The sequence below is a fragment of the Ascaphus truei genome, chromosome 2 (assembly GCF_040206685.1).
Source record: "Ascaphus truei isolate aAscTru1 chromosome 2, aAscTru1.hap1, whole genome shotgun sequence".
Lineage (NCBI taxonomy): Eukaryota > Metazoa > Chordata > Amphibia > Anura > Ascaphidae > Ascaphus > Ascaphus truei.
Window position 1 is genome coordinate 172,731,861 of NC_134484.1, and position 20,951 is coordinate 172,752,811.

The 20,951-nt window shown below is 41.6% G+C and overlaps 1 protein-coding gene across 1 annotated transcript in view; it reads left to right on the forward strand.

The window, feature by feature from the left end:
* LOC142488604 (cytidine monophosphate-N-acetylneuraminic acid hydroxylase-like) overlaps nucleotides 1-20,951 on the forward strand; it is a 158,901-nt gene that overhangs the window by 58,646 nt on the left and 79,304 nt on the right. The window contains exons 5-7 of the mRNA XM_075589053.1: nucleotides 1,332-1,522; nucleotides 12,384-12,531; nucleotides 13,099-13,180. Of these exons, the coding sequence (XP_075445168.1) occupies nucleotides 1,332-1,522; nucleotides 12,384-12,531; nucleotides 13,099-13,180 (421 nt within the window). The remainder of the gene's footprint in view (nucleotides 1-1,331; nucleotides 1,523-12,383; nucleotides 12,532-13,098; nucleotides 13,181-20,951) is intronic.

Sequence of the window (20,951 nt, forward strand, 5' to 3'; positions counted from 1 at the left end):
GCCAGCCATACAGTAAATGAGTTCCCAGTAGATACTGCAGATTATGCGGTCCATAAAAGAGTGTTCACTTTTTTAACTAAACCATTAGTTTACATACTGGTGAGATTTTTAAGCTGCATGTTGCTATTTGAAATCGATCTTGTTAGTAATATCTTACTAATTGGAGTACTGTATGTAGCCATCTTAAATGTCATTTTAATTGCTTTTATCCTTAACAACACAAATTACTTTAGCATAACTTGGGAGGTGAGAGTTGGAAAGGTGATTTGGTTCACAGTTTAGGCTGCTTTCTTCAGAGATATGATTCTCACGGCAGCTATAATCACATTTTCCCACTGCTTAGAAAATTACTAAACTTCAGGCAATGAGTTAGCATACGTAAAGGTGGTACATGACCCCAAAACTCATGTATTTATGCATAAAGCAAATATTTGGATACTTTTCTTTCATTGGAAATTAAGCATTTGTTTGTTTCATTGGGACCACATAATTGGGAAAGGGTTTGTCAATGAAGTGTTTATATTCAATTTGACCTATATTTCCTTTGCATAGAGCCAAATAAATATACAGTAAGGGTCAGGGGGTAGACAGGGGACACAACAATAGACACAGGGTATAGAAGAAAGGTCACAACCTTGTCAGAAGAAACAACCAGCAAAAAGTGTACACAATGCAGGAATGATTACATTATTCAAGCCACAGCATTTATAGCTTTGCCTCCCGCTGCAAAATAAACAACAGTTTTCATTTATTGTGGAGGCCATTTACACAATGGAGCCAAATAAATAAGGGATTTAGGGGGATTCAATGGGGTTTTTTTCATTCCAAAAATGGTCAAAAGGGCTGCTTCACTCCATATAAGAATTTACCACGTAATCCCCTTTTTTAACAGGTAGCCAGATAAATAAGGTACTAGTTCAGCCCAAACCATACTCTAATATGCCAGCATAGCCCTAACTCTAATATGCCAGCATAGCCCTAACTCTAATATGCCAGCATAGCCCTAACTCTAATATGCCAGCATAGCCCTAACTCTAATATGCCAGCATAGCCCTAACTCTAATATGCCAGCATAGCCCTAACTCTAATATGCCAGTTTAATTCTTCACCCTAACAAAAACTGCTTGAGTCCTAATAATCTGGGAGAAAATCATTGCCGGCTAAATAAGGGAGAGGGAAGGGGTCATAGAGCTGGCTTCCAGGTAAATAGATGGTTGATTTATATCCTCAATAAGATTTCACTAATTATAATACTGCATCAGATCATCTTAAAGTTGATTTGTGTTACAGATTAATCAATTAATTGAGATTCAAGCTTTGTGGTTTTGCAGATTACATATTTGACGCATGCATGTATGGATCTGAAGCTTGGGAACAAGCGAATGTTTTTTGATCCTTGGCTGACAGGACCTGCCTTTGCTAGAGGTTGGTGGTTGCTTCATGAGCCTCCATCTGATTGGCTGGAAAGACTGTGCCATGCTGACTTGATCTACATAAGTCACATGCACTCTGATCATCTCAGGTAGGTATTAAAATCTGGGCAAAAAACAATGTACTGAAGGTATTTTTAGGGTCCTCAAAATACAGGTAAGGGTAGGAGCTTTCCAAAATTTCACCTGGGTTTCTAAAGCTAATGTTATAATATTACAATATATTCTTATATAACCCCACTTTCTTATACACACAGACTAATACCTGAGCTGACGTGGGGGCCTGAGTCCAACTATAATGATGTTTGCAATATAACTGTAATATATATATATATATATATAAAGCAACTGTAAATATTACTGTATGTTCATTTGCATGTCTTAGACAGGTCTGCAACCCTGTCTTTCCCCATTATCGCTTCCACTGCAGCAAGGGATTCTGGGAAATGACATGCAAATGAGCACTCAGTGCCACCTTTTGTCTCAAGCTCGTATTACACAAGCAAATCCTCAAGCCAATGCATGCTGTTTTAAACACAGCTTTTAGACAGAGGCTGGGATGAGATGCAAAGCCATTAAACCCACTCACAGACATGTTTCAACCTTGATGGGTATCATCAGTGTGAGGTTGGTCTTAATGGCTAAACTGGTTTGAGACTAGACTAGGTAATCACCACTATTATTAAGGTTATGGTGGGTAAAAAAAGTGACAAAAACCCTCCACAGTAAAGCATAAAGCAACTGTAAATATTACTGTATGTTCATTTGCATGTCTTAGACAGGTCTGCAACCCTGTCTTTCCCCATTATCGCCCAGCATACAGCGCTTCCACTGCAGCAAGGAATTCTGGAAATGACATGCAAATTATATATATATATAATCTGCACTATTGGATTCTCTATTTTTCTTCCTATCCTACGAGACCCCGAAGGAAGATCCCTGCCTGCCATACAAGGAAGAATTGGTTCATTAGGAACATCACAATGTTTACGGCTTAATATCAATATTTATTTTTTACCATATACATCCTTTGTATATATCACATATAACACTTTGCACTCCCTATTATTCTCACTTTATTTAATATATATATATATATTAAATAAAGTGAGAATAATAGGGAGTGCAAAGTGTTATATGTGATATATACAAAGGATGTATATGGTAAAAAATAAATATTGATATTAAGCCGTAAACATTGTGATGTTCCTAATGAACCAATTCTTCCTTGTATGGCAGGCAGGGATCTTCCTTCGGGGTCTCGTAGGATAGGAAGAAAAATAGAGAATCCAATAGTGCAGATTATATATATATATATATATATATATATATAGCAAGCATGGATAAGATTCAAGGTACCTTGTGACCCTTAACAAGAGATCACTATATTCATATCATACCACACAAATACAACAATCCCCATAAACATTGCACAAATGTATGTCAGAGTCTGAGTCTGCGGCCACCCAATCCTGGGTATTCAGGCCTGTGTGTTGGTGCCAGCACAATGTTGGCGCTATTATTAACTGCTGGTGTAATCATGGCAGGCCTTATCTTCGCCAAAGCCTCCTTTGTCATGATGTCTGTAATTGCCTGAAATGATGATCCCCTCATGCGTTACTCACAGCCCTTATAACCCGATAGGTTGCTTCGCATCCAGACCTCCAATTACCTATCGCAGCTCTCTCATGGACAGTTACCACTTGAGTCTCTGTAGTCCTCTCTGCTTTTAAATGCTCTGCTGTACCTCCTTGTAGGATGAACTGACCCTGAGTCCCAGTCAGTCTGCCCAGACATCACTGAGGCAGACATCTCCCAAGGACTAACTCCATGTGCTTTCCCAGCCCCTTTAATGGCTCCTCTCTCCTTAGTCCTGCCTCTTCTACAGCCTCTACTGCCAGGGTGGGCAAACCTGTCGCCATTCGCCACTTGTGGCGAATTGGCAGTCAAAGTGTGGTGAATTGAGTAACTACAATACGGGCCACCGGGACTCCCTGTGTGGTCCGTGTGAACTCCTCCGCCCTCCTGAACTCCCCCGCCGCCACTACCGCTTCCTCCGCCACCGCTTCCCACGCTGCTTCTTCTTCCCCCGCCACTACCGCTTACTCCGCCACCGCTTCCCATGCCACTTCTGCTTCCTCTGCCGCCACCGCCACCACTGCTTCCTCTGCCGCCACCACCACCGCTGCTTCTTCCGCCGCCACAATAGGTAGGCATGGGGGGGTAGTTGATGATGATGTGGGGGACTGCTGAAAGGGACTGAGGGAGATGAAGGGTGCTGGGGGAGATGAAGGGTGCAGGGGCAATGATGGGTGCTGGAGGAGATGATGGGTGCTGGGGGAGATGAAGGGTACTGGGGGAGATAATGAAGGGTGGTGGAGGAGATGATGAAGGGTGCTGGGGGAGATGATGAAGGGTGCTGTGGGAGATGATGAAGGGTGCTGGGGGAGATGATGAAGGGTGCTGGGGAAGATGATGAGGGGATTTAATGAGATGATGATGTGGGGGAGGGTAGTGGTGTGAGAGGAAGAGGGGGTTGAGATGATGAGTATGAGGGGGTTGAGAGGATGAGTAGGGGTGGGAGGGAACTTGAGGGGGGTTGCGGTCTGAGAATTTATAAACTTGTTCAAACAGTGTGTGTTGTTTAAATTTTTTGCATGCGCAACATAAGACCTCTTATTTATACATGGTGTGGCTATTATCACTTCTAATTCGCACACCTGTGGCTACATTGAAAAATAGGTTGCCCACCCCTGCTCTACTGCTTCTCTGTCCATTAAGAGTCACACCCTCTGATATCAGAAATTACTCCTTGCTGCAGCACAGCAACCTTGAAGTTGTAGTTTCCTATTGCATCCAGGGAGCAGTGTATGTGTGTAAACTCGCAAGTAAGCAGGAAGACAATAGGTAAATCTTCCACAGATCCCAGATAGCTGCACACAGGCTAATAGAATATATTGTACAGATAGAGTAGCTTGTATTGCTACAGGGGGTGGATTGAGGGGAGGGGGATCCTGGTAATTGTACCCAAAATTGGGATAGAACAATCACCTAAAATGCCCTATGGGCAAAACAATAAACTTTTATTAAACATCTATGTAGACGCACATTGTCACGACGCAAAAAGTGTAGTGAGTAATAAAAACAACTAAAACACAGGCACGGATGTATAAGGAGGTGGTGGTAGGATTAATATGAGGTATACCACTGCTTAAATAGATACCTCCATAGGTGGCTCCGATAGGGGTAGTGGGCGGTGAGGTAAATATGCCTAATTGAGAACTAGCAATATATGCTGATGAATCACCTAAAGCCCTGGGAGGGTGTAATGGGTATCTATTATACAACTAGTGTAATAGTACCGGAGGAATGAGCCTCAGTTAAGGTGGATCAGAAGTGCTGCAGTAAGATACGGGTGCATTACCCACTGCTCTGGTGATTGCAGTGTCACCTCGTGCAGTCTGTACAGCACCTGCTCTCCTGTTACATAGAGTGGCAAGTGCCAGTATGGTGCTCAATTTCAGGCAAAGTAACTGTAGTTAGGAGTAGCCAGTACAGCACCAAACACCCTCCCTTCCCTGTCAAGGAGCAATCTCTCCCGTGACCTCCGACGTCAGCGTGATGACGTCATCCCGACGTACGTTTCGCGCTCGGGGGCGGCGCTTTCTCAAGGTAGGAGGTCCCTATTGAGTCATGGTGACTCTTATTTATATACATATGAAGGGGCGTGACTGGAAACCTCCCCAATCACACTCCACTGTGGTGATGGACAATCTAATGAGCATATCATAGTGCTCGAGGGGTAATAGAGGACTATTGATACTTTGAACCCTAATATCTTGTGATAGGGATAGGAAAACGGATCAAGTACAGTGGCACACAATAAAAAGTATAACATATGCCTAAATGTGGCTGTCTCTGTCTTCCTTTTTGTGTCACCCTTTGAATGCTGCAAACTTGCCAGATAAGTGGGTTGTCAGTTGGTAAGACATGAAATCCATATCCACATAGCTCACTAGGCATTTAGTTAGCTCTATGTGCATAGCCCTCAATCGATGGTGAGTATGGCACTAAATACCCCAAGTATGAATATAGATAGGGTAATTAGTTGGAACAGTGTATTTAGCATCTAGGGCTATGATGTATATAAATGAAGGAACACACAGGTAGGTATAGGTATAATATCTCCATTTATATATTTTTTTATTTTTATATGATTTCTGATTTTCTGACCTGGGGCCAACCATTAACTATAAATATATTGTGGATGTAAGTGGGCTGTGAAGTTATGTACGGTGGTGCGTAAATGGGGGGTGTAGGACTGTTCTAACCTATGGCATCCGCCCCGTAAGTCAAAACGGACTCTAAGTTTAAACTGTATACCTAGATCCCCATCCTGTGTAGTGTATTACAGAGGTTACAGGTATGACTTGTAAATAAACCCCTCATTGAGGCCGATGGGACTGAGTGTATTGAGCATGTATATCCATTTACACTCAGTCTGTAGTAGTGCCTTGTCCCAATCACCCTTACGTTGGCCCCATGGGATATGTTGTATGCCAATAAAGATTAATTGGTCACTGTTTCCATTGTGTTCGCTTATTACGTGACGTGCCACAGGGGTGTCTGCGGCATTCCGAATAGAACCCAGATGTTCAAGAATTCTCTTTTTAAACTGCCTGAACGTTTTGCCTACATATAACTTGCCACATCCGCAGACTAACAGGTATATCACCCCCTCAGTAACGCAGTTTATGAACTCGTTAATTTTAAATGTTCGCTGTTTATTAGAGTCCATGAAGTCTGTTCTCTTAGGTACGTGTCTACAGGCCTTACATCGGCCACATGCGTATGATCCCGTAGGTTTTTTAGCTAGCCATGTGGTGTTTGATTTGGCTTGGTAGTGGCTTCTAACAAGAATATCCTTCAAGTTACGGCTTCTTCTGCTTGTAAGTTTGGGTGTGTGTGATATAGCCCCTTGTAGATCTTGGTCATCTAATAGTAGGTGCCAGTGTTTATTGAAAATCCTGTAAATTGAGCCCCATTGGTCACTGAAGGTACCGATGAAACGAATTGGTTTATAATCGTTAGTCCCATCATTCCGCTTGGTGTCAACTAGGAGTTGTGTTCTGTTCGTCATAATGGCCCTATTGTAGGCTCTTTTTAGATTTGTTTTTGAATGTCCTCGTTCAATGAAACGTTGCGTCATGTCTTTAGCTTTGTCCTTGTATTCGCTAAGAGTGGAGCAATTACGTCTCAGGCGGGGATACTGGCCTGTGGGTATTGCCTTCACCACATGTTTGGGGTGCTGGCTGTCAGCTCTCAGTAAACTGTTGGTGGCTGTCGGTTTCCTAAAGATGGTAGTGTCTAATTTCCCAGTACTGTCTTTAGTGATGGTAATGTCAAGGAAGTCAAGATGTGTTTCACTTGAAACTAGAGTCAGTTTGAGATTGTGGTGATTGGAATTCAAAATATCCACAAATTCTCTTAGGGATGCCAGTGTGCCTGTCCAGAGGACCATGATATCATCAATGAACCTTACCCATAACTCAACAAACTTAGTGTATTCGTCCAGGGCCTCAGTGAAGACCACCGTCTCCTCCCACCAGCCTAGGTATAAATTGGCGTAGGTGGGAGCACATGTGGTCCCCATAGCAGTGCCCTGGATCTGGTGGTAATATTTGTTGTTAAATACAAAGTAATTTTTGGTCAGGGTAAGGTCCAATAGCTGAAGAATAAACTGATTATGCATCACTAGATCTTGGCCTCTGGACATAAGGAAATGTGCCACTGCTCGCATGCCTACCTCATGGGGTATGCTCGTATAAAGGCCCTCAACATCCAAGCTGACCAGTAGTGTATTAGGATCTGTAGTGATGTCATCCAATTTCCGCAGCGCATCCTTCGTGTCACGAAGATAAGAAGGCAATGCGCTGACAAATGGACGGAGTAGTTGGTCAACATAAATGCTGGCATTTGACGTTAAGTTTCCAATGCCAGACACTATTGGTCTGCCAGGAGGTGGGAGCCTACCCTTATGTACCTTGGGTAGGTGGTAGAAGGTAGATATCCTAGGTTTTTTAATATATAGGAAGTCTGCCTCTTTTTGTGTGATGACTTTATTTGTTTTCCCTACCTCTAGGATTTTGAATAGATCAGTCTGAAAGATCAGAGTGGGATCATTGTCTAGTATGCGATAGCAGTTGCGATCTGACAGTAGTCGGAGGCATTCAGTAACGTACATGGTACTATCCATCACAACCACGTTGCCCCCTTTATCTGAAGGCTTAATGGTCAGTGTGTCGTTATCTCTAATCTCCTTTAGGGCAGCGTACTCCTGTATCGTAATTTTGATAAATATGAATCTAAACTAAAATCCCGTGTTGATGGGTTTATAGCAGACATTAAAGAAAGGAAGCATATTAAATACATTCGAGACAAAAGCGACTTTGATGCCAATCGTATTTTCAAATACAAAATCTTCAAAAACAGACGCCAATATAGGAATACACGCCACCAAGAGACCAATGATTCATCTACAGAATGGGAGGGTTCTACCAGTGACTTAGAACACGATAAGGGTAATGAGCCTGGTTCATCTAACATAACTCCCAAACCCGCTAACACCGACATTAATTTTTTAGAACTAGAGGGGCCCTCCTACCTCAGCAACATAGGAGGAAAACCAGGAGGGGATCGGGGAGACTATCTAAGGGACAGAAAAGTTTGGGGATACAAGGACAGAGAACGCAGAGGGACATACAAGAAAAAGAGCAAACAAAATCACAGGTCATAAATCTATCTTCTATGGATCTGAATGCACACCATTTACAAGTCCTCTCCAAAGGACTGTCCTTTTGTCCCACAAGTAGAATGAACTTATTCGAAACTGTCAAAGATGTTAACCTCTTCTCAAGGAAGCTTTTGTTACACAAATTCTTCATGAGGAAGAAACAGAGAGATATACTTAATACCCCTCTTGAATTCCTAGATCCCATAGATTTAGAGAATGTAGAAACCTTAGAAGAACTCCTGGTAGAGAGTAATAGACCTCCAGGGGAGGGCCCCTTTACTCAATTTAGAGCTAAATCCAATTTCACACCACCATCTGAGATCAGTGCCCAAGTGAAGGTATTCACTGATTGTGTGACCCACGACCTAGAAAAACTTAGCAACAAAACCAGTAAATTTAACCTTACGATACAGGAGTACGCTGCCCTAAAGGAGATTAGAGATAACGACACACTGACCATTAAGCCTTCAGATAAAGGGGGCAACGTGGTTGTGATGGATAGTACCATGTACGTTACTGAATGCCTCCGACTACTGTCAGATCGCAACTGCTATCGCATACTAGACAATGATCCCACTCTGATCTTTCAGACTGATCTATTCAAAATCCTAGAGGTAGGGAAAACAAATAAAGTCATCACACAAAAAGAGGCAGACTTCCTATATATTAAAAAACCTAGGATATCTACCTTCTACCACCTACCCAAGGTACATAAGGGTAGGCTCCCACCTCCTGGCAGACCAATAGTGTCTGGCATTGGAAACTTAACGTCAAATGCCAGCATTTATGTTGACCAACTACTCCGTCCATTTGTCAGCGCATTGCCTTCTTATCTTCGTGACACGAAGGATGCGCTGCGGAAATTGGATGACATCACTACAGATCCTAATACACTACTGGTCAGCTTGGATGTTGAGGGCCTTTATACGAGCATACCCCATGAGGTAGGCATGCGAGCAGTGGCACATTTCCTTATGTCCAGAGGCCAAGATCTAGTGATGCATAATCAGTTTATTCTTCAGCTATTGGACCTTACCCTGACCAAAAATTACTTTGTATTTAACAACAAATATTACCACCAGATCCAGGGCACTGCTATGGGGACCACATGTGCTCCCACCTACGCCAATTTATACCTAGGCTGGTGGGAGGAGACGGTGGTCTTCACTGAGGCCCTGGACGAATACACTAAGTTTGTTGAGTTATGGGTAAGGTTCATTGATGATATCATGGTCCTCTGGACAGGCACACTGGCATCCCTAAGAGAATTTGTGGATATTTTGAATTCCAATCACCACAATCTCAAACTGACTCTAGTTTCAAGTGAAACACATCTTGACTTCCTTGACATTACCATCACTAAAGACAGTACTGGGAAATTAGACACTACCATCTTTAGGAAACCGACAGCCACCAACAGTTTACTGAGAGCTGACAGCCAGCACCCCAAACATGTGGTGAAGGCAATACCCACAGGCCAGTATCCCCGCCTGAGACGTAATTGCTCCACTCTTAGCGAATACAAGGACAAAGCTAAAGACATGACGCAACGTTTCATTGAACGAGGACATTCAAAAACAAATCTAAAAAGAGCCTACAATAGGGCCATTATGACGAACAGAACACAACTCCTAGTTGACACCAAGCGGAATGATGGGACTAACGATTATAAACCAATTCGTTTCATCGGTACCTTCAGTGACCAATGGGGCTCAATTTACAGGATTTTCAATAAACACTGGCACCTACTATTAGATGACCAAGATCTACAAGGGGCTATATCACACACACCCAAACTTACAAGCAGAAGAAGCCGTAACTTGAAGGATATTCTTGTTAAAAGCCACTACCAAGCCAAATCAAACACCACATGGCTAGCTAAAAAACCTACGGGATCATACGCATGTGGCCGATGTAAGGCCTGTAGACACGTACCTAAGAGAACAGACTTCATGGACTCTAATAAACAGCGAACATTTAAAATTAACGAGTTCATAAACTGCGTTACTGAGGGGGTGATATACCTGTTAGTCTGCGGATGTGGCAAGTTATATGTAGGCAAAACGTTCAGGCAGTTTAAAAAGAGAATTCTTGAACATCTGGGTTCTATTCGGAATGCCGCAGACACCCCTGTGGCACGTCACGTAATAAGCGAACACAATGGAAACAGTGACCAATTAATCTTTATTGGCATACAACATATCCCATGGGGCCAACGTAAGGGTGATTGGGACAAGGCACTACTACAGACTGAGTGTAAATGGATATACATGCTCAATACACTCAGTCCCATCGGCCTCAATGAGGGGTTTATTTACAAGTCATACCTGTAACCTCTGTAATACACTACACAGGATGGGGATCTAGGTATACAGTTTAAACTTAGAGTCCGTTTTGACTTACGGGGCGGATGCCATAGGTTAGAACAGTCCTACACCCCCCATTTACGCACCACCGTACATAACTTCACAGCCCACTTACATCCACAATATATTTATAGTTAATGGTTGGCCCCAGGTCAGAAAATCAGAAATCATATAAAAATAAAAAAATATATAAATGGAGATATTATACCTATACCTACCTGTGTGTTCCTTCATTTATATACATCATAGCCCTAGATGCTAAATACACTGTTCCAACTAATTACCCTATCTATATTCATACTTGGGGTATTTAGTGCCATACTCACCATCGATTGAGGGCTATGCACATAGAGCTAACTAAATGCCTAGTGAGCTATGTGGATATGGATTTCATGTCTTACCAACTGACAACCCACTTATCTGGCAAGTTTGCAGCATCCAAAGGGTGACACAAAAAGGAAGACAGAGACAGCCACATTTAGGCATATGTTATACTTTTTATTGTGTGCCACTGTACTTGATCCGTTTTCCTTTCCCTATCACAAGATATTAGGGTTCAAAGTATCAATAGTCCTCTATTACCCCTCGAGCACTATGATATGCTCATTAGATTGTCCATCACCACAGTGGAGTGTGATTGGGGAGGTTTCCAGTCACGCCCCTTCATATGTATATAAATAAGAGTCACCATGACTCAATAGGGACCTCCTACCTTGAGAAAGCGCCGCCCCCGAGCGCGAAACGTACGTCGGGATGACGTCATCACGCTGACGTCGGAGGTCACGGGAGAGATTGCTCCTTGACAGGGAAGGGAGGGTGTTTGGTGCTGTACTGGCTACTCCTAACTACAGTTACTTTGCCTGAAATTGAGCACCATACTGGCACTTGCCACTCTATGTAACAGGAGAGCAGGTGCTGTACAGACTGCACGAGGTGACACTGCAATCACCAGAGCAGTGGGTAATGCACCCGTATCTTACTGCAGCACTTCTGATCCACCTTAACTGAGGCTCATTCCTCCGGTACTATTACACTAGTTGTATAATAGATACCCATTACACCCTCCCAGGGCTTTAGGTGATTCATCAGCATATATTGCTAGTTCTCAATTAGGCATATTTACCTCACCGCCCACTACCCCTATCGGAGCCACCTATGGAGGTATCTATTTAAGCAGTGGTATACCTCATATTAATCCTACCACCACCTCCTTATACATCCGTGCCTGTGTTTTAGTTGTTTTTATTACTCACTACACTTTTTGCGTCGTGACAATGTGCGTCTACATAGATGTTTAATAAAAGTTTATTGTTTTGCCCATAGGGCATTTTAGGTGATTGTTCTATCCCAATTTTGGGTACAATTACCAGGATCCCCCTCCCCTCAATCCACCCCCTGTAGCAATACAAGCTACTCTATCTGTACAATATATTCTATTAGCCTGTGTGCAGCTATCTGGGATCTGTGGAAGATTTACCTATTGTCTTCCTGATTACTTGCGATGTCAGTACTATCCCTTTGCACCGGTTACATTATTTGCTATTTGGTGAGCGGTGTACTACCAGTTATTTTACATATGTGTGTAAACTGCCTGCACTTACAAGGGGTTAATCCTCCTCCTGCTAAAGAAGTTGATGTCCCCATCAATCTCATCAGGAACATCTTCATCATAATATTGTAATCTAACAAATGCATCCCAGAAACCACCGGAAAGCAAAAGCATTCCTGCTTTAACCATATTACTAAAAAATGTATGTTTCCTTTTATCATCATTATCTTTTTATTGATATCTAGCTATCCTACACTGAAAAAGCTTTGTGAAAAAAGACCAGATGTACCAATATATGTTGGAAAGACTGAACGTCCCGTTTTTTGGTACCTGGACAAGAGTGGCGTTAAACTGACAAACATTAATGTTGTTCCTTTTGGAATTTGGCAACAGGTCAGCTATCCCCTTAATTGTTTTTTTTGCCTGTTAATACAACAATTTTTGTTAAAACTGGGTATATATATATAGGCACATACATATTCTTACATTAATATCAACAAACAAATCACACCCACAAGCTAAATCAAATAAAACATACATTTGTAATATAAAATACTGTATGCCCATATTTCTTTCAAACATATGGATTTCTTTTCTATTTCGACAATTTGGAGCATATTTCCTTTGCCTAATCTCCCAGGTTATTATGGGGAAAAGAAAAAAAAATGTTTGGCTAACGTTATAGCCCTTATGGTAAACTGTTTTATTTACCTTTTCTAAACAAAACTCCAACATTTATTACAAAGGGGTGAAAACAATAAACACAAAATCAAACATATAATTTACTTGTACGTGGTAGAATGGGATAAAATACTCTCATAAATTAGTCAGCTAATCTAGGGACTCCTGCTTGGTAGCTTATGCTATTACAGATGATGATGAAAAGGCAATAAAATAGAGCGGAGAGACTATTATACACAAGAACAATAACTGCATATAAACATGATGTTCTTGTTTTAGGTGGATGAGCACCTTAGGTTCATGATACTTATGGATGGAGTTCACCCTGAAATGGATACTTGTATCATTGTAGAGTACAAAGGTAACAACAACCAAGTGTATATGTTTTGTCTGTAAATGGGTGGAATATTAAGGATAGTGACAGTGTGTACAAGTACTATGCTCCGTCTCAAAATAACGTGCGGAAATCACACACTAATGTTATTTATCCCTGGTCAGGAAAAAGGACCCCTTTGCATATTGTGATGCATATTGTAACTCAGTACACTTGGGAGGGGTTACATAGCTCGCACTGTGATAAATAAATATTCCTTGCTAAAGATCAGGAGAGATTGGATGTTGGCATCAAGAAACTTTGATATTATGCTTTACAAAACTTTGAATAACGATGTACTGTAAGTTAGTGGTTGTTTCTTAAACTTTTTTTGTTTGCACATCCATGGATGCATTCCGACATATTGTTTTAGCCATCACTATATTGAAGTGCATTAGTATTCATTTTCCTTTACAAAAAGCAGAGCTGTAAGTGATAAATCCAATTTGTCAAATCCGGTGCTGTAAGCTTTCGCTTTAATATACAGTATTCTGATTTTACATTCCTGATTAAAGCAGCAGTCCAAACTGCCGTTATTTTTATTTATTTTATTTTTTCTCTTTAATATGTGCATCAATACAATCCACACAATGATAAGGAATTAACTAAATTGCCGACCGATCGGTGAAGATTCGGCTCAGGGGGTTCACTAAATGACTGCAGAGGAGTATTGACGGTGACTTTGTAAATGGCTGCTATAGAAACAAAAAAGGCCTGTTAAATGATAATACATAAAAAATGTCATTCAGAGTTGTTAAAAAAAATGCTATAAGTATTTGCTCATAGTACAGAACTGATTTATAACAAAAATACATGTAGGATATTGCTCTGCAGCTTTAAGGGCATTAACTGCGTTCTAAATTAAATAAAATTGTAGTGACTTGTACATGGTATTTCAACTCTGACAAAAATGTGTGACATCATTCAAATTTGCTTCTTAAAAACTACCTTGAAAATTAAGGACAAACTGTTGTGTTAAATGTGTCATAAATATTCAAAGGGGAACATATCACATAACCTCCCTTTGACAAAGAGAACTAATTAGCAAATACACATGAAAAATGCATTGCCATTGTACGATCTTAAGATTTTGAAAGCTAGAAGGACTGGCTGTCACTCATGTTAGAGAGCTAATGTTAACACCCCTTGGTGTTTTAGTAATGCTAATTGAATTCACTCTCATGCACGAAGGGTTGGCAATAAGGCAACTCCACAGAAAACACGTACACTCCTATTTGTTGGTAAAATGAAGCATGATGCATACCAACATAAAGATCCGCTTTTCCCAACTAATAGCAAGTGAATAATTCAACCCATGTAGTTGTATTTAATCTGTACCTGTAGTCATTTTCAATTCACAAACTATTTTTGGTTTGGGGTGGGGCTATGCTCCGTGCGGTGTCGGCTTTTTAAAGTATAGGGTTGCCTTGCTGGCGAGTACAGTACTTGTATTGCCGCACACTAATCAGCACCATCAGTGTTAAGCCTTTGCTGCTATTAGCCTCCACGGACATAACGTAAGCTTCACCCACTAAAAACAACTACTGTACATTAAAAAACCATGGTAACAGTAACTAGTGAATCTGAGATCCTGGTGAGTATCTGAAAGTCTTTATATGACTGTTAGATATATTCTGTTGTTGTCATATTGTTATACATCTTTTTTTTTTTACAGGTATTTTTCATATTGTGTATTATTACTGGTTCTACACCCTCTGTATTTCTGAGTGTATCCTGTTTGAAGTATATCAACTTACTTGTATCCTCTCTTTTAACCTTTAAAATTTTAGGGATTGTTATCTGTATATGACATATCTTTTATATTCTTCACGTCTGTTCTTTTGGTTATCCTGTGTTAAAATAGAGTCTCTGATATACAGTATTGCTTACTGTGTGAGTATATATTTCTGTTATGATGGACTTTCCCCTGGTGTTTAACTGTTGAAGACGTTTGTTGGTAACTCATTGATTACTGTTGCTGTTGTTCCTAGAGATATTCTGGTAGGGATTTCAAGCTATTTGGAGACAATGGGCCTCATGCAGAGAGCAGCGCTAACAGGGAAAGCGGCATGTATTGGCGAAATCTGCCTTTAGAAAGGCAGATAATGGCGAGTTTTAAAAAAAGCGCCATTTTTTTTTTTCACAGAATCTCGCCACGCGGCTGGAGAGAACAGAAATCTCTCCAGTGTTGAAAACGGCCGTATGCAGAGAGCAGCGAACACCATCTAGTGGCTGTTCGCGGCAAAAAAATGGCGCGATTTTCAACATTTTTCCTCTCCACCATGAAGCTGGCGCTCCGCGGCCGGTGGAGGAGAAAAAAAAAAAATCGATTTCTTTCCCACTAGTTTCAACAGTGCTCATAGCGCTGTTTGAAACTCTCCATATGCAGAAAGGATTGTAAATGCAGTTTTATGCCCTTTCTGCATATGGAGAAAAAAACTCTCCAATAAAGCTAAATTTTATTCCCCTCTCCAATTCTAAATAGCGCTGCTCTCTGCATGAGGCCCAATATGTCATTGTAAGCTGTAAGTGTAATAACTGTTTTGTAATCAGTTTTATTGCTGTCCCTTTGTGGACTGAAATAGTTATTTCACAAGGATTTTACAGAAAAGCTGTGATGTTTAACCTGTACTGACACCATCAGCCCAAGCGGCATCCATGCGAGGGTCCCGATTGGCCCATCGCGATTGGCCCGTCCTTCTCGCATATCTGCAGACATATCTGCATATCTGATATATCTCCGCATGCGCGAAGAAGGATCACTACATGGACACTTGTGGATGGGATGCCAGGATCTCCACTCTCCGCAGCAATGGATGCCCCAGTGGAAGTATCACGAGAAGGACGGGCCAATCGGGATCCAGGACCGAGGACGCGATGTGATGACATCATCCAGAATGATGTGCGCGCGCACATGCCGGAATCCGGAAGAGATTGAGGGAGACACACGTGGGAGAACCGGACAAGATTTTAAGTAATTTCACCTGTGTTTGGGACTACTTATAGTGGACACTTTGCGATTATGGGTATTCTATCTTCACTTGAGAAATACCACACAGTTGGTTGAAACGTTGTGTTTAATGATTAAATAAATTCTTCTTCTTTGACATCCGTAGTGCCCTGGAACATCTATTTTTCATATTTGTCATTATACTGTAAATTGTGAGTTGAAGCCCATAGTTTATAGTTTTTAAAAGAATAAAATAGTAACAAAAAAAGAAAAGGCACATAAAACATTGATTGTAAGCTCTCCAGGGTAGGGATTTCCTTTCCTATTGTCTGATGTTGTTGTACTTAATGTATTATTCCTTATACGGTATTGTCTCTCTTCGTAAGCACAGCTTTTCTTGCGTTCTGCTCAAGGATGTCTGCTCTCTACCTCTTGTGTCTAAAGCCCTCTCCCACCTTAAACCTTTCTCACTGACTGCCCCACACCTCTGGAATGCCCTTTCCCTCAATACCAGACTAGCACCCTCTCTATCCACCTTTTAGACCCATCTTAAAACACACCTCCTTAACGAAACATATGAGTAGCTCAGTGGCTGATACTATATATCTCATACATCCACAAAGAAAAATAAAATAACTGCGCCAACCGTATTAAAATGGGTTCAAAGTTTCAGTCCCTCATAGAGTGTAGTCCTGCTGCCAGAGTTTCTTTCAGAGGTGATTCACCAACCTCTGTATTAGTCACAGAAAAGAAGGGGGGGGGGGATCCTCCGGCGCGGTGTTTCACTCAGATTTCCAGGTCACATGCAATATAAAACAGACAGAGGGGCCACAATCAGGAAAGGTTAAATCACAATGGTATGTTGGGGAGTGAGATGTATGAGAGGCACAAGTGTATGATTGTGGCCCCTCTGTCTGTTTTATATTGCATGTGTCCTGGAAATCTGAGTGAAACACCGCACCGGAGGATCCCCCTATGTATATCTCATACATCGACCAGACGCACTTAACAGAACACCTTCCTTCTGTCTCTGTATATTCCTCCTACTTACAAAATAGATGGTAAGCTCTTCGGGGCAGAGACTCTGTTTCTTAAATGTCACTTTTATGTCTGAAAGCTCTTCTTCCCTTTATGTGTTATTTGTATTATTTGTTATTTATATGATTGTCACGTGTATTACTGCTGTGAAGCTCTATGTACATTAATGGCACTATATAAATAAAGATATACATACATAAACAGCGTAAATTGTGGGTGCTATATAAGTAAAGATATACTGTACATACATAAAAGTACATTTGTGTAGGTCTATAAAATATATATTTTGGTACAACCTCATGTAGAGAATGTACTTTGGTCTCCAGGTTATGTATACAGTATATCATGCAATTTGCTTCTTATTAACTTCTACACCTGCTTATAACTACATTTCAAGGTCGTAAAAATACAAGCAAAATGGATAAGAGAAGATAGCAGAAGTAGATACAACAGCCAAAGCAAATACAATTAAAGATTTTTTTTTTTTTTTTTTTTAAATAAGTAACAGACAAGTGATAAGAAAAAATGAAGTAAAGTCATAAATAGGTAGTGGTCATAGAGAAATTGATTTTGTCTACAGTAGTGAAACAGGTTTTCCCCCACCCTCTGGGAGATGTCACTATTACAGGGAGTTTTGTGCTGCTCCCTTGCTGGCTCACAAAATATCGAGCGTCTGCCGATGTTAGTGGGGACAAACAGGACATGCTTTCATAGCTGGGTGGTTCTTTCTTACTGGTGCAGCACCTCCATTCCCCGCAGGCCCCAGCAGAATTGGGTGCAGTCCCTGCAGGAAAGCTCTCTGGTACTCCCCCTGAATAACTGCACTCTCAGGCAGGAGTATATAAAACTGGAACAGTCTTTATTCTCTTTACAACAGGGTACAGGATACAACGGTATACTTATTCCTTTGGACCCTGGACTGAACCCAGAGAGCTTGAGGCCCCAAGGGTCTATCCTCAGCTCTTCCCTTATGCCCTAGTGGCATAAAGGGCAGTTGTCCCACCCCACTAAGGGAGGGGAAGGAAGGTGGGCAGAGCCCTGACTCCACTTCCTAGAACTTAGCATAAAACTCTAAATTTAGGCTGGGCAGCCCCTTATGTACCTAAGGGGAGGGTCCCAGGTCTGAGTCCCTGATTGGGCAGAACACAGACCCTAGGCCTACCTCCCCCTTGTCACTCAAGGGATCTGCTTACTGCAGGGGAAACCCCGGATTAACCCTAACACTGCCTGCACTGGTACTTATGTGTTAGGCAGGCAAATGTGTTAGGGGCTTATGTGTTAGGCAGGCAAAATAGTAGCCAAGAGGATACATGGCTACACACTCCCCCTGGTGGTATCTCATGGACCCCGCTGAGAACTACATTTATTGCCATCCTTAAATTGGACAACATGGAGCAATGAATAACAATTTATACCATTCAATGTATACCATAACAGTTGATAGCATACAGTCTTAAACACTGAAGTATATCAGATCCCTCCCATAACATGGAGGACCCATACTCCCTTCAATAATAATGTTTTGGGTCAAGTTTCTTAACTAACCTACCCTCGCCTTTGAGAACATTGAAATAGTACACTCTTTAAGGACCCCGCTCAGGTATATACTCTACCTGGTCAGGTAGATGTATCTCCCTACCCTCCATACTCACATAAAGTAACATATTTTATCTTCTGGGAAATACTTAGGGTAGCTACACCTAGAAGCTAAGTATTCTAGAACTCCTTTCCTCAACCATTCCTCTAGGTTGACTTCTATCTCCCTTATTATAGCTCAAGGACATAGGGGTAGTCGTACCCATGGGACTGACGGTATCTTTGAACTATTAAACATTCAGTCGGCTGCGTTTAGTTAATTTACGGCCACAGGCACAGTAGCACCCAAAACAGTGGCTCGTGAGAGGGTTGTTCCTGATAGGTGATGGTTAAACCGTTTGGTTATATCAACCCTAACTTAATGTCCCTATCTCTACTTCTAAGAGCCGTCGCCGTCTCCTCCGCAGACAACTCTCCTTCCTCTCACCAATGATCCACAATGTCCCCGCTAAACAGCAAGAACCGTGTCCAGTTCATATGATGGACATACCCTTGAAACATGGAGTCCCACCATGGCAATACCTTCCCCACATTTGCATTATACTCAGACATATTAGATTCAGACGTTGCTCTAGATAGTGTTTCCAATCTCTCTGACCTTTCTTACACTTGTGTGGAGAAAGCTAGGTACTCATGCACCCCACCCCCAGGATGATCATCGTCAAATCCATCCCAATTTCTCCAGTCTTGGGTAGAGTTAAGTACCCTTTGATTGTCCTGGGCAAGGTCTGTGGAAAAGGAGAAACTGGAAGAGCACTGCTGTAGGTATCAAAAAAGTAGAAAGGAGGGTGCGTATCCCATTTAGATTATTTATTGGTCATGGAAAAACAGGGCAATGGAGAGCCCTACCAACGTTTCACGCTTCACAGAGCGCTTTCTCAAGGTATACATATCACAACTTTATTAACATATATATATAGACACAGAATGACAAAACCAGCCAATACTCACAGCTCACATGTGATCCACCCACTTTGATTGCTAATGGTCTTCTGATGTGTATACACCTAATCAGTATATTAAGACACAGACACGACAGTGACTAACTCCGCCCCCAATTACCAATCCGGAGACATGCGTGGTCTAGCAACCCCCAGTAGTACGCGCTTGCGCAGTGACCAGCTGAGGGAGAGTCCTCCATGTCAATGGAGGCCGTGGGGCGCGAGGAAAGTGCGTCATCAAATAGCCCTGACTGTATACCTCACTGGGGCTCTAAGTGCGCGCACAACTGCGCTCTGCAAGACACTAGTCTCTCCCCGCAGTGGGAGCAGACACAGTGAGCTCCGGACCATCGGCGGAGTACGCTTGCGCAATACCGACCATCGCGTCAGAGGCTCACAGAATACCCCAAGTGCAGGGTGGGAGAATGAAAAGCCAGAGCGCAGAATTATGCGCAGCACAGAAGGTGACCACATAGTGTACTGTGAAGTACAACCACATAACAATATTAAAACCAATAAACTTAAATTAACAAAGAAAACATATTTGTAGAACCCCCCTGTCTTACTCTCTTCTAAATGATGTTAATCGACCAGAAGGGGTAAATAAAACTATCACTTGACATATTTATAGTCAAACCAACATCCTGATTTGTTTAGGGAGCTGATGATGGTGAATAAAATAAGTGGATATAGAATGGCAAGTAAAGAACATGAGATTGAGTGGAGAAACCTAATATAATGTAATGTTAAGATGTTACTTACGCTCGTGTGTGTGTGCCTCAAGCATTATGAACTGTTCAGCCTAGGCATAGTCTGTATCTGATTCACCTCTATTTGTATACAATATGTATACAATCATGTACAGGTGTTCTTGTGCTCTGTACATGATAGCTTCTACTCTCGTTGCTCCGCCATGGGTCCTCTGACCCTGACTAGATGTGTGTATATATGTATATATGCGGGCGTGTGTAAATATATATATATATATATGTATATATATTTTTGTTGTACGGATAATGACTAATCTGAGAGGCTATCCATTTTTTTAACCAGTTCAGTTGGTTGAACTAGTTTTAATTATATCTTAGACACATAGTTTCTCACATTAGTGCCTTATTTGGACCTTAATTTGCACCCTAGATGACAAGTTAGTTGACGTGGTCGTATAGGAATGTTTATCCATGGCTACACTTAACATTTCTTGTCTTACAGGCCATTGGTCATCCGAGATCTG